Genomic DNA, 12729 nt, shown 5'->3' on the forward strand with positions numbered 1-12729 from the left:
TAGCACTGCAGGGGTGCCAGGGTGGCTTAGTTGGTCTGCCTTTAGCTCAGGTCATGATCCCAGGGTCCTGGGATAGAGCCTCGTATCAGGCTCCCTGCTCAGTTGGGAGCCTGCGTTTCCCTATCCCTGTCCCCTGGCTCCATGGCTCCATGCTCTCGCTCTCTATCTCAAATAAATAAATATTTTTAAAAAGAAAGAATAGCACTGCAATTCTCAACAACATTTAGAAGACAGAAAACAAGGGACCAGTATCTTTAATTCTAAGAAAAAGTTATTCCCAACCTGGAACTCTGTACATAGCTAACCTATCAACTGAGTATGACAAGAGATATGCAAGATCTCAAGAAATTGATCTCCCACATGTTTTTTCCTCAGGAAGGTAGGTAGAGATGATAAGAACGAAGTTAGAAGATTAACACAATATGACAGTGAAAGGATACACCAACCCAACAGGTTAGGTAGCAAATCTAGAATGTAAACCAGTCCAGACTGGAACGTATCAAAACAGAAGACCCTCTAAGAATGAACACCTAACAAGTCTGAACACATTGAAAGGATGATGTACGGGGCGCCTGGGTGGCTCAGTGGGTTAAAGCCTCTGCCTTCGGCTCAGGTCATGATCCCAGGGTCCTGGGATCGAGCCCCGCATCGGGCTCTCTGCTCAGCGGGGAGCCTGCTTCCTCCTCTCTCTCTGCCTGTCTCTCTACCTACTTGTGATCTCTATCTGTCAAATGAATAAATAAAAAAAAAAAAAAAAAAAAAATCTTTAAAAAGAAAGGATGATGTACAAATGAAGGAGAGTTTGGGGAGAAATGAGCATCAAGTACAAAACACAAATGGGAAAAAAAAAAAAAAATAAAACCCTCCCCCAAAAACTAATGCCTGAAAAAAAAAAAGGAAAAACCACATGGCCTAGTTGTGGAAAACCATAAAGTAAGTAATACTGATCTAATCTAAATTGTAACTGTGATAGAAGCGTAAGATGGTAAGAATGTGTGTGTCCACAGGAATCACAGACTGGTCAAAGAGCGACACCCTCAATTTTCACACCACCAGATGATACCTAAAACTGAAAAACCAACACATAGCAAAATAAAGCAAGTTATTTAATGATATGGAGGTAAGTAATATGAAAATCAGCAGAGTTGAAAGTGGTTGTCTCTGGGCGGGGTGGAAAAGTGTTGCTTTTTTAGAACTATGTGATTTTTCTTACACTAAGTGCACTAGAACAATGAAAGTAAAAAGTAAATTTTTAAAAACCATAGCTTCATGTAACCTAAAAGGCAACAATATTAAAATCGTAAGACTAACAACTGTAGTGATTATCCCATATATGCTTCGGAGGAGATCACTTAACAGTTTTTACCTGGTATTGCTCATATTGGTTAAAACAAGCTCAGAATAACCTCTTCCACTAGGGAGAAACTCTATATATAAAACAAGTAATATATTTATGTATAGCAAATTAAATCTTAACACCAATCTAAATCTCACCCACAGGTCAAACACTTAGTATATAAATTGATTTGGAAGCTTACGTTTCCTGGGTATACAAGAATACCTGAGCATACCCTTTAGGGGCACCATTATGACTTATCTAAAAGTCATGTAATTGCTCCTGTTTTTTTAAAACAGGTAACACTCAATAGTTACCTTATATTTTTAATAACTTAGGGTTTATATACATCACTGATACATGTCTTATATTGTAAAATACATACAGTGTCCTGCTGTACTGAATATAAGGCTATTTGTCCGGACATTGAATATTGATGGAACTACTGTGCTTTGAGTTAAAATGTTTTTAAGTTTCTCTTCTCCTTTACTGAAGTAAGGCTAGCACTATCTCCAGGTACTTGGTATTAGCAATTCCTCCCCCTAATCTATAGCTTATTTGCAAAAGCTTCAAAACCAGATCATTGAATTTATTAGCAGTATATGATAACAACATAGGCCACATATTTAGATGAGACTAAGAGAGAAGCTCACCTTTAAATAATCACAAGAGTTTTAGCATATAAGCTAAAGGAAATGAGCAAAGAGGCGTTTACTGTATCGTGGATAAGAGTACTGAAAAGCTGGATTTCAAATAGAAATGTATGATTATATTTCAGCTGATTCAAAAGCACCTGACCATCAAATTCTATACATAATATTGGAGGCGTTTCATCTTCTCTATGAGAACAATTTCACTGTCTGCCTTGAGTCTTCAAAACACCAAGTGATTGAGTCTCACTTATTTTATCCTTGCTCGAAAACAAAACAAAAACAAAAAAAAACCTAGCCAGTCCCAAAGAATACTAGTGAGAACAGGTGTGGCTAGCCACCTTCTGTCCCTCATAAAAGCAAAGAGCCTCTAAGGACAAGAGATGTTCAAACAAAGACAAGATGGCAACACAGCTGACTTTCCTGCCCAGAAATTGTACTCCTCTGGTTCCACAAACATTTATTCATTTAATAAGTTTACTGAACACCCACTATATGCAAGACATTGTGTTAGGTGATGCAATTTTTGAAATGACAAAACTGTTTGTACAAGTGGGATCTGAGCTACTCTTTGATAGTGTTCCTGATTTGACAGAGACAGAATGTCCTCCTCTGGCTCACTTAGGGAGCTAAAAGCATGGATGAGGTTTACTTTCTGTCCTTCTACCAGCCCAGCACAAATTTCTGCCTTTCTCAAATCAGTCATAAGTCAAAACAAATAAGGCACATTTTAAAAAAAAAGGTCCCCCCTTTAATTGACCAAAGTAAAGCCATGACATTTCATTTGGTAACCTGCTCAGAATTATAAAAATCACTCCATTTGGCCCAGCCCATACTGCCCAGGGCAAAACTTTCAGACAATACTAATCCCATCGTGCTCTGTTGTTATAAACTGCATATTTAAAAAAACATCTTCAGCGTCCTAAATTTGACGCTCAGTGCGAAGCATATCAGACAGAGGTGGATGTAACAGTTATGTCCGTGACAAGCCTCGATTATCCAGGTCCTTTACCTGCAATATAAAGATGTCATTTTTATATTTAAAATCAAGTCAAATTGGAAGAGCGTCCCTGAGTTGGGTTCTGCTACCTGATTTGGCTTTGTGACTAAGTGAGGGCTGGTTTGAAACCAGCTACTCTCATGCTTAGCCTTTTGGAGTACCTCTGAGGAGCAATTTAAATGATCTACCTGCCAAATACATCAAGGGTTCTCAATCTTTTCTTATGTAAGAGATGTAACACACTTCGGGGTGACTCTATGCCATAATTATTCAGTGGGATAGAAGAAAATGTAGTGTACACACACATACATACACATACGCATGCATGTACACACACACAACACACACACACTTCCTTTCCACCCCCCCAGGCCTGATAATCACAAAAATAGATCAAGTACAGCAGTATAGCCCCAACTAGAAAAATATCACTGTAACCACAGCTAAAATGATAGCAGATTAGGGTGTCCACTCTTGAAGAACAATCTAAAATAAAAATAGTAACATTCTGAGTTACTAAAGCTACTTTTCTGACTTTAGAAATGTCCCTATATTAAAAATATGTGGCCCATTTTTAATACTAGAACCAATCCACAAACATGAGTTGCTTTTTCAGTGTAGCATCTGCTCACCTTATATATCCTGACTAGCCAGTGTTCTGTGGTATATGCTTCCTCCAGGACATCAAGTTCAAAGTCTTTATTCCCAATCTCAGCATTCCGGACACGGTCAAAGCCTGGTGGACGCTCTAGAAAGGGACAAATATAAGGAGAAACACTTCTTTCTACAGTGCTGATTTCCTAAGGAAAGAATAAATCAATTTGGTAAATCATCTACTAACTGGAATGTTATTTCTCAGCCTGAAGTTTGTTTAGAGAGTAGGGCCTACATAAAAAGACTTCAGGTAGTTAGAACAAATCAAGTGTTACCCTGACTCAAGTCCTCTCCAAACTGATGCTTGAAAAAGTCCATGGAGGATATGTTTTCTAAAAGACAGGGGGTTGGGGCATCTGGGTGGGTCAGTGGGTTAAGCCTCTGCCTTCAGCTCAGGTCATGATCTCAGGGTCCTGGGATCAAGCCCTGCATCGGGCTCTCTGCTCAGCAGGGAGCCTGCTTCCCACTGCACCGCCCCCCACCCCCGCCGCCTACTTGTGATCTCTGTCAAATAAATAAAATTGTTAAAAAAAAAAAAAAAATTGGAATGCCTGGGTGGCTCAGTTCATTAAGCAGCTGCCTTCGGCTCGGGTCGTGATCCCAAGGTGCTAGGATAGAGTCCCACATCCAGCTCCTGGCTCGACGAAGAACTTGCTTCCCCCTCCCACTCTGCCTGGTATTCTCCCTGCTTGTACTCTCTCTCTCTGTTAAATGAATAAATAAAACCTTAAAAAAAATTCTTCCAAAAAACAAAAACAAAAAAAGACGGGGGGCTGATTTCCAGCCCTTCTATTCCTGAGGACTGCTACCCAGAAGCCTCTGTGTTACACTAGTAACCCTTCCATGGATCAGAGAAGAACCAAACAGAAGTCAAAGGCCTGCATTCACTTCAGGCATTGTCCCTAGTACAGAACCAAGAAATTAAAATCAGAAGCAAAGACTTAACCTAATCAGATAACTCTCTGGGCATTTATTGAAAGAAGTGAAAAGTCCTTTATATCACTGTACCCCCCCTTCATTCCTCTCTCCACTGCAATACCTTTTACTGAGACACAGTGAAATATAATGGTAAAAATCACAGAATCTAGAGCCAGACTGCCTGAGTTTAACCTAACTCTGCCACTAGTTCCATGATTTGGGGCAGGTTAAGTTCCTTATTTGTACCTCAAATTCCTCATACATAAAATGGAAATAATATTAGTATCTATGTTTTGGGTTGTTGTAAGGATCAAACAAGTTAACAGATGTAAAGCATCCAGAGCAGTGCCTGGCATATGAAAAAAACTATACATATTAACATTACTGTTCTTACTAATGTTATTATGCATCACTCACTGGCTTCTGTATAGACTTGTCCAAAGCGGTAGTAACACATCTTGTACATAAGGCAGTTGAGCAGCACTGGAGAACCCTCACGGTCCACACGAAATTCCCCAGTTGGAGTATAATAATCATGTTCCTTAATATGTTTGCCTGTGTCTGTGCTCCCTCCAATCCGGACCATCCACAGAAACTTGTTGATGTCTACAAAAAAGCAGAAAGAGAACAGCTGTGTCACAAAGTTTGCTGGAGCTAAATCACCTAATGAAAGCTATTATTTCTTTCCTTCCTTTTTTTTTTTTAAGTACAGCTGACATACAATATTAGTTTTATGTGTACAACATAATGATGAGACATTTGAAAAAGCCACTATTTCTAAGAAAATCCCTCAAAATATTTTTATAATGAGAAATGGCTAGTCTTTTAAAATAGGAAATACAATGTGGGGGTAAAATTTTTCCCTCAAAATTTACATTTCCTATAGATTATTAAGACTTCTGAAAGCTATTGGTCCAGACTTAAGTCACACTAGAAATTATTCCCAAGTATTAGTTGGTCTGAGCTGTCCAATATAGTAACTTTATATATCAGCCACATGTAGCTACTGAAACTTGAAAGATGGCCAGTCCAGGAGCACCTAGGTGGCTCAGTTAAGCATCTGCCTTCTGCTCAGGTCACGATCCTGAAATCCTGGGATTGAGCCCCATATCGGGCTCCCTGCTCAGTGGGGAGTCTGTTTCTCCCTCTCCCACTGCCCTGTCCCTTCTCGTGCTCTGTCTCCCTTCCTCCCTCTCTCTCAAATAAATAAATAAAAATCTTAAAAAAAAAAAAAAAAGGTGGCTAATCCATATTAAGATGGGCTGTTAAGTATAAAATACACACTGGATTTCTAAAAACTTAGTCCAAAAACAAAACAAGACAAGTAAAATATCTTGGTTAAATAATGATGTTTTAGATATATTCAGTTGAATTACTAAAATTCATTTCTTAGTTTCTTTTTACTTATTTTGATGTGACTAATAGAAATTTAAAACAACGGGCGCCTGGGTGGCTCAGTGGGTTAAAGCCTCTGCCTTCAGCTCAGGTCATGGTCCCAGGGTCCTGGGATCGAGGCCCGCATCAGGCTCTCTGCTCAGCAGGGAGCCTGCTTCCTCCTCTCTCTCTGACTGCCTCTCTGCCTATTTGTGATCTCTCTCTCTCTGTCAAATAAATAAATAAAATCTTTAAAAAAAAAAAAAAAGAAATTTAAAACAACGTATGGGGCTCCCATTATATTTCTATCAGACAGCACAGACCTAGAAAGTAGCAACTTTATCAGAACTAACATGCTACCTTCTTGACCTACAGTTGCAAAATTACAAACTTCCAAAACATATCTATGAGAAGTCAACCATACTACCAAGGTCCATAAATACTGACACCACCAGCAACTGAGGTTATCTCTCTTAGAATGTCACCTCTGAATCTTCTCCACAAGCCTTAGGAAATCGATGGTTAGTATAAAAAGTATTACTGATTCATAGGAAGAAAGGTTCCTACTGTACCAAGGCAAAGGGTTCCAGGGGATATCTCAGTGCTTAAGAACAGACTCTGGATCTAAACAGCCTGGGTTTCAATTTTAGCATTGCCAATTCTAGGTGGGTGACCTTGAACAAGTTACTTAACCTCTCTTGAACTTGAAATAGAGAAATAAGAGTACATACAACAAAAGGGTAATGAGTAAGAGCATGTACAGCACTTAGTATACCATTTGTCACAAAGTAAGCATTCCATATATAATACTGCTTTCCTCATGTACTGTAGTGTCTGCATTCTTACCTCCATCTTACTAATGGAAAACAGAGGCACAGAAACTTACCTACATCACACAGAGAAAAAGAACCAAAAACAAAACACCAGAGAGCATCAACTGAACTATCCAGGAGTACTGAGACTGTAGTTTCCTAAAAGTTATGTCTGAAGCAAAAACCTGACAAGCTGTAAGAATGGAAGCGTACAGAGCAAAAGAAACCATCAGCAACATGAAAAGGCGACCTATGGAATGGGAGAAAATATTTGCAAACCATGTATTAACACAGGGGATTAACAGCCAACGTATATAAAGAACTCCTACAACCCAGTAACAAACCCCCCAAATAGTCTGATTAAAAATGGGCAAAGGACCTTAATAGATATTTTCTCAGAGATATTCAGATGGCCAACACGTACATGAAAAAGTGCTCGACATCACTAATCATTAGGGAAAGACAAATCAAAATCACAGTGAGATATCACCTCATACCTGCTAGAAAAAACAAGAGATAGCAAATGCTACCAAGCATGTAGAAAAAGGGGTAACCTTGTATACTGCTGGTGGGCACATAAACTGATACAACCACTATAGAAAACAGTACATAGGTTCTTCAAAAAATTAAAAATACAACTACAATATAAATTTACCTCACATATGTAACATGGAATACCATTCAGCCATAGAAAAAAAATAAAAAGGAAATCCAGCCATTTGCAACATGTGGATGGGTCTTGAGAGCATTATGCTAAGTGAAATAAATCAAATAGCGAAAGACAAATACTGTATGATCTCATTTATATGTGGAATTTAAAAAAAACAAACTCAGAAACGAAAACCAGAATTGTGGTTTCCACAGGCTGGAGGCGGTGGGGGGTAGGGGAAACCGGGTGAAGGTGGTCAAAGGTGATAAACTTCTAGTTATAAGATTAGTAAGTTCTGGGGACGCCTGGTGGCTCAGTTGGTTAAGCAGCTGCCTTCGGCTCGGGTCATGATCCCAGCGTCCTGGGATCGAGTCCCACATCGGGCTCCTTGCTCGGCAGGGAGCCTGCTTCTCCCTCTGCCTCTGCCTGCCACTCTGTCTGCCTGTGCTCGCTCTCTATCCCTCTCTCTGACAAGTAAATAAATAAAATCTTAAAAAAAAAAAAAAAAAAAAAGATTAGTAAGTTCTGGGCATATAATATACAACATGATGATTATAGTTAAGAATACTGCATTATATATTTGAAGTTGCTAAGAGATTTTAAAAATTCTCATCACAAGGAAAAAAAAAATTTAGGGGTGCCTGGGTGGCTTAGTCGTTAAGCGTCTGCCTTTGGCTCAGGTCATGATCCCAGGGTCCTGTGATCAAGCCCTACATCAGGCTCCTTGCTCAGTGGGGAGCCTGCTTCTTCCTCTCCCTCTGCCACTCCCCTGCTTGTGCTCTCTTTCGCTCTCTCTCAAATGAATAAATAAAATCTTTTTTAAAAAAACAAATAAATGCAATACAATTTTTATACCCAAATGCATGTTAATCCCTTTAGAAAATGTTGTTTTTGGAACTGGTATCACATGGCATAAAAATGCTCCAAAGAGGGGTGCCTGGGTAGCTCAGTCAGTTAAGCATCTAACTTGGCTGGCTATAAATGATTACACACAAACAGTGCTGGTACAATTGCTGAAGTTCAAGTCTGTGGACACATGTCCCTATCATCATTCTTCCTGTGCTTATACAAGACAAACGTGGAGATCAGTCTTTAAACGTTATACTTGGCACTTTATATGTAGTATATATAGAGACATATAATCTAAAAGTTAAACATCTCTAAGAAGCCGTATTCAAAGAAAATGAAGATTAAAAATATGAGGTAGTTATTAAACGCAGGAAAACAAAATGCATTCTTTTAGGTAAGAATGAAACCATGGTATGGTTGACTCAGCAATGAGTGTTTACATAGTCACAATTTTGAAAATACTTTATCTGGATTTAACCAGAAATTAAAAATTGACCCCACTAAGAAGAATCTAGTGGAAAAGGAGGAAATGGGAGTAAAAAAAGAAGGAAAATTCCTCTCTAAAATTCTAAGTGGATACAGCATATCTAAAATAATCAATGAATAGAGGAAAATACATATTTTTAGAAATAGGAACATAAGTACGAGAAGAAACAACTAAAGAAATCACTGCCTCTGGAAACTGATATCATAGGGAGTTTAGGTTTGGGGACTGGGTAGTAGCTACCACTTTTCATTATAAACCTTCAAAAGTGTTCAACACTTTCAAGTATAAAATAAGGTATTGCTTTAGTTTAAGTTGTTTTAAGGGAGAGAACCACACTTTGACAAGTCTTCTAAAAATATGGCTTTACTATTAATCATAGAGAACATGGTAACATATGCCATACATACACACACACACACACAAACACACACACACACAAATATGAAACATTTTAAACTGGCATATGAAATCAATGGCTTAAACCCATTAAAAATGCTAATTCTTAAGTTCATTGTCAGATGCCTTATGTTCTTTTTTTTTTAACACTGTATTTTGCTTTGCTATTACTTTTTGTTTGTTAGATTTATACAGACTGTGAAATGAACACCACAAAAGGTTCAGCTAATTAAGCTTTATGTTCTTTGTTTACTGGTTGTGGAACTATTCCTAGGTCTTTAGACAATTACAGCATGCCATACCTATATGAGAAATTTTACTTTTACCTCTTACTTGTTGAAAAAAACAAACAAACAAAACATATAAACCCTAAAGCTGCAAATACTTAGGAACTTCCCCAACCAATATGTTGATATTAGTAAAACAAAACAAAACAAACAGAAAAATTGGAGATTCATCTAGTTTTCTTAGAATCTATGACCTATAGTTAGAAATAGAATCAAGTACATACCATCAGAGGAATACCCAGTAAGGCCTCCAAAAATGACTAGCACATAGCTAACATCAAGCTCCCTCATGATCTCATAGGCTTTTTCTTCTGTGGATGCCATTGCCTAGAAAAATAGATGCACATTTCTCAGAGCAGAATTCCAAATCATATAATCCCTCAGAGAGAAATATTCCCGACTAGACCCTGTGCACCAAACACTCAAATGATTCCTTCATCTTACCTGTCCTACTCGAGAGATATGGGTATTATTCCATGTGTTATTGTCTACTAAAATTGTCCGATTCGCCATAGCCGTAATTTGGTAGCCATAATCCCACCATGACATGACCTTCGCATCCTGAAAAAAGAATGGGAAATGAAAATAAGCTTGCTGCCTCCAAAAATCAAATACAAGAAAAGACCTGGAAGGGCATCTGAAAGTAAGTGAAGCAATGCCTAGCCAGAAAATAAGTCTTGGCACATGGCCCTACATTTATAATATAATCATGAAATCTCAGGGCAAATTATATAATCCAACATTCCCAATACTTTCATCTCAGATCACCTTATATAAACAAGCATAATAGAATGGAAGGTATAGGGGACTGTGTAATATTTCCAAGTAATCTGGTGTCATGAGGTAATTATATTAAATAAATGATCTTTAACAATACACAAAAAGCAGTTAATATCAAGATGGGGGGGAATATAAGCCACAGAATATAATGGACAAGAGTTTAAAAATTCTTATAGGTTTGATTAACAGTCTAACTCAGAAGGGTTATTTCCAGTAGCTCTGCAAAGAAAATCACTTCAGATTCTCAAAGGGTATAAACAAAAATGTTAAAAGTGCTTATCATCAGGTGATGACTTTATGGAAAATTTGTTACCTTTTTTTCTTGCTTCTATTTTCCGATTTCTTTTACAATTAGGGTGGTCTACCTCATGATAAAATCACCTCGCTGTCAGAGTGTAGAGGATTACACCAGTAAGGATACAGAAAAAGTCCTGAATTGAATGGAGGCTGACCATCAGGGCTCATTCAACACCAGGGTTCTATAGTTCAAATTTCTCCAGGTTTTCTACCCATCTAAAAGCTATACAATTCACTATCACAGTAAATGTCTCCCACTTCCCCATACCCCTCAATCCAACTCCTCCCAAGTTTTTACCTCTGGAGTATTGTGACGAAGCCAATAGTAAGCTTCTCGAAAGTCATCAAAGATGATCCTACTGCCATCCCCACCACGGGCAGACAGCACAATGGAGGGAGAAGAGTAGGCCTCACTGGTCACCCAGGTTGAATGAAAGGTGTAGGTAATAAGAAAGAAAGCCATGACCAGTATCATCCCACTTGCCACCTAAACAAGGAAGAATTGTGTTGTAAAGCAAATTAGATTTAAACAACTCAGAACAGCTTCTTACACACAATATAGATGAGATGAAGCAAAACAAGTCAGGGGCTATACAAGTTCACTCTGACTACTATGACAATACTCTATTCCCTCACTCAAAAAATACATACACACACATACACATACACACACACAGAATTTCCCAAGCCTGTTCTTAGTGTTGCTTAATTCTCACTTCATTCTTAATAGGGTAAGTGGAATCCTGTTGCTTCTTGCTCTTCTTGTCTGGACGACTTATGTCCAAATTCTTCATGTAAGTGGACAGCACTTGGGAGACTCCAATGCCAGAAAGAATGCACATAACAGGTGCCAACACTAGCATAAGACGCACCTGTAAGAGACAGGAAGCAAGCAAAAACAGTCTAATCAGAGTTTTACAAATTACAGATATCAACCTATTAGTACATCATGACATCAGTTCAGTGGTTTTCAACAAACATGATTTCTCAAGAAAAAAATATGAGAAAATATTTGATATATCTACAGTAGAAGTATGTATTTCTTAAACTGTTTTCAGTTATATATGTATATGTGTCCCAAATAATGGTATGTTAAAGAATGTATTTAACTATGGTTTAAGAAGCACTGTTTTACTACAATATATAAAATCTCTCTGCTTTCAACAATCTAACACTTGACAATCTTCCCAAGGCTTTACGGGGAAAATGTCAACTCTTTTCTTAAGACACACAGAAAGAAAGGGGAAGAAACCTGCCCACAGTCACTTTCTTCAACAGAGTGTACATACCCCCTCCTGACACAAGGTTATGAAGCCAAGAACACTGGGCCCCATAATCAGAATGTATCAGTCCGTTATACATCCTTGAGAAGGAGCAGCAACAGTGAGCAGCTTTACAACTCAGCCCCTCAAATGCTCCGAGGGAAGCACATGCACAGTCATCAGTACATTCTGAATCCTGCCATGCCCCTCGGAGTGAGGGGCAGGGATGTTGTTAAGACTGAGGGCATTCCTCACCATGACAGCCGAAAAGTACATGCTGGTCACACCATACATGATGATGAAAATCCGGGCATCAGACAGGTTGCTAAAGCAGTAATAGAGACCAACTGCAAAAGTAAAAATAAAAAGAAGTAAGCAGCTACAATAAATAATCAGACACACGCAAGGATGTTTACTACAGAACTCTTTAAAATACCAAAAAGTCAAAAAACACCTAATATCCAACATAAAAGATCTAATTTTTTTTTTTTTTTTTTAAGATTTTATTTACTAGGGCGCCTGGGTGGCTCAGTGGGTTAGGCCTCTGCCTTCAGCTCGGATCGTGATCCCAGGGGCCTGGGATCGAGCCCCACATCGGGCTCTCTGCTCAGCAGGGAACCTGCTTCCTCCTCTCTCTCCGCCTGCCTCTCTGCCTACTTGTGATCTCTGTCAAATAAATAAATAAAATCTTTAAAAAAAAAAAAAAAGATTTTATTTACTCATTTGACAGACAGAGATCACAAGTAGGCAGAGAGGCAGGCGGAGAGAGAGAAGGGGAAGCAGGCTCCCTGCCGAGCAGAGAGCCTGATCCGGGGCTCAATCCCAAGACCCCAAGGTTTGGGATCATGACCTGAGCCAAAGGCAGAGGCTTTAACCCACTGAGCCACCCAGGCAACCCAAAAGATCTAATTTTTATAGTATATTTATATAATAGAATATAATACATCAATTTAAATATTGCTGCAAGATATTATGGAC

General features: G+C 38.6%; 1 protein-coding gene across 2 annotated transcripts in view; it reads right to left on the minus strand.

Annotated features, from left to right (window-relative positions):
• Positions 1-2431: 2431 nt before the first annotated feature.
• Positions 2432-12729, minus strand: part of LOC111153869 (STT3A, catalytic subunit of the oligosaccharyltransferase complex) — a 26296-nt gene continuing 15998 nt past the window's right edge. For both annotated transcript variants that reach the window (XM_022513144.1, XM_022513145.1), the window contains exons 11-18: positions 12007-12098; positions 11206-11361; positions 10788-10976; positions 9857-9973; positions 9637-9739; positions 4976-5164; positions 3619-3734; positions 2432-2998 (exon numbers count right to left, since the gene is read on the minus strand). In XM_022513144.1, coding sequence (XP_022368852.1) covers positions 2960-2998; positions 3619-3734; positions 4976-5164; positions 9637-9739; positions 9857-9973; positions 10788-10976; positions 11206-11361; positions 12007-12098 — 1001 coding nt within the window. In that variant the 3' untranslated portion in view covers positions 2432-2959. The remainder of the gene's footprint in view (positions 2999-3618; positions 3735-4975; positions 5165-9636; positions 9740-9856; positions 9974-10787; positions 10977-11205; positions 11362-12006; positions 12099-12729) is intronic.

The sequence above is a fragment of the Enhydra lutris genome, unplaced genomic scaffold (assembly GCF_002288905.1).
Source record: "Enhydra lutris kenyoni isolate GAN:26980312 unplaced genomic scaffold, ASM228890v2 scaffoldscaffold34, whole genome shotgun sequence".
In the NCBI taxonomy this organism is placed as follows: Eukaryota; Metazoa; Chordata; class Mammalia; order Carnivora; family Mustelidae; genus Enhydra; species Enhydra lutris.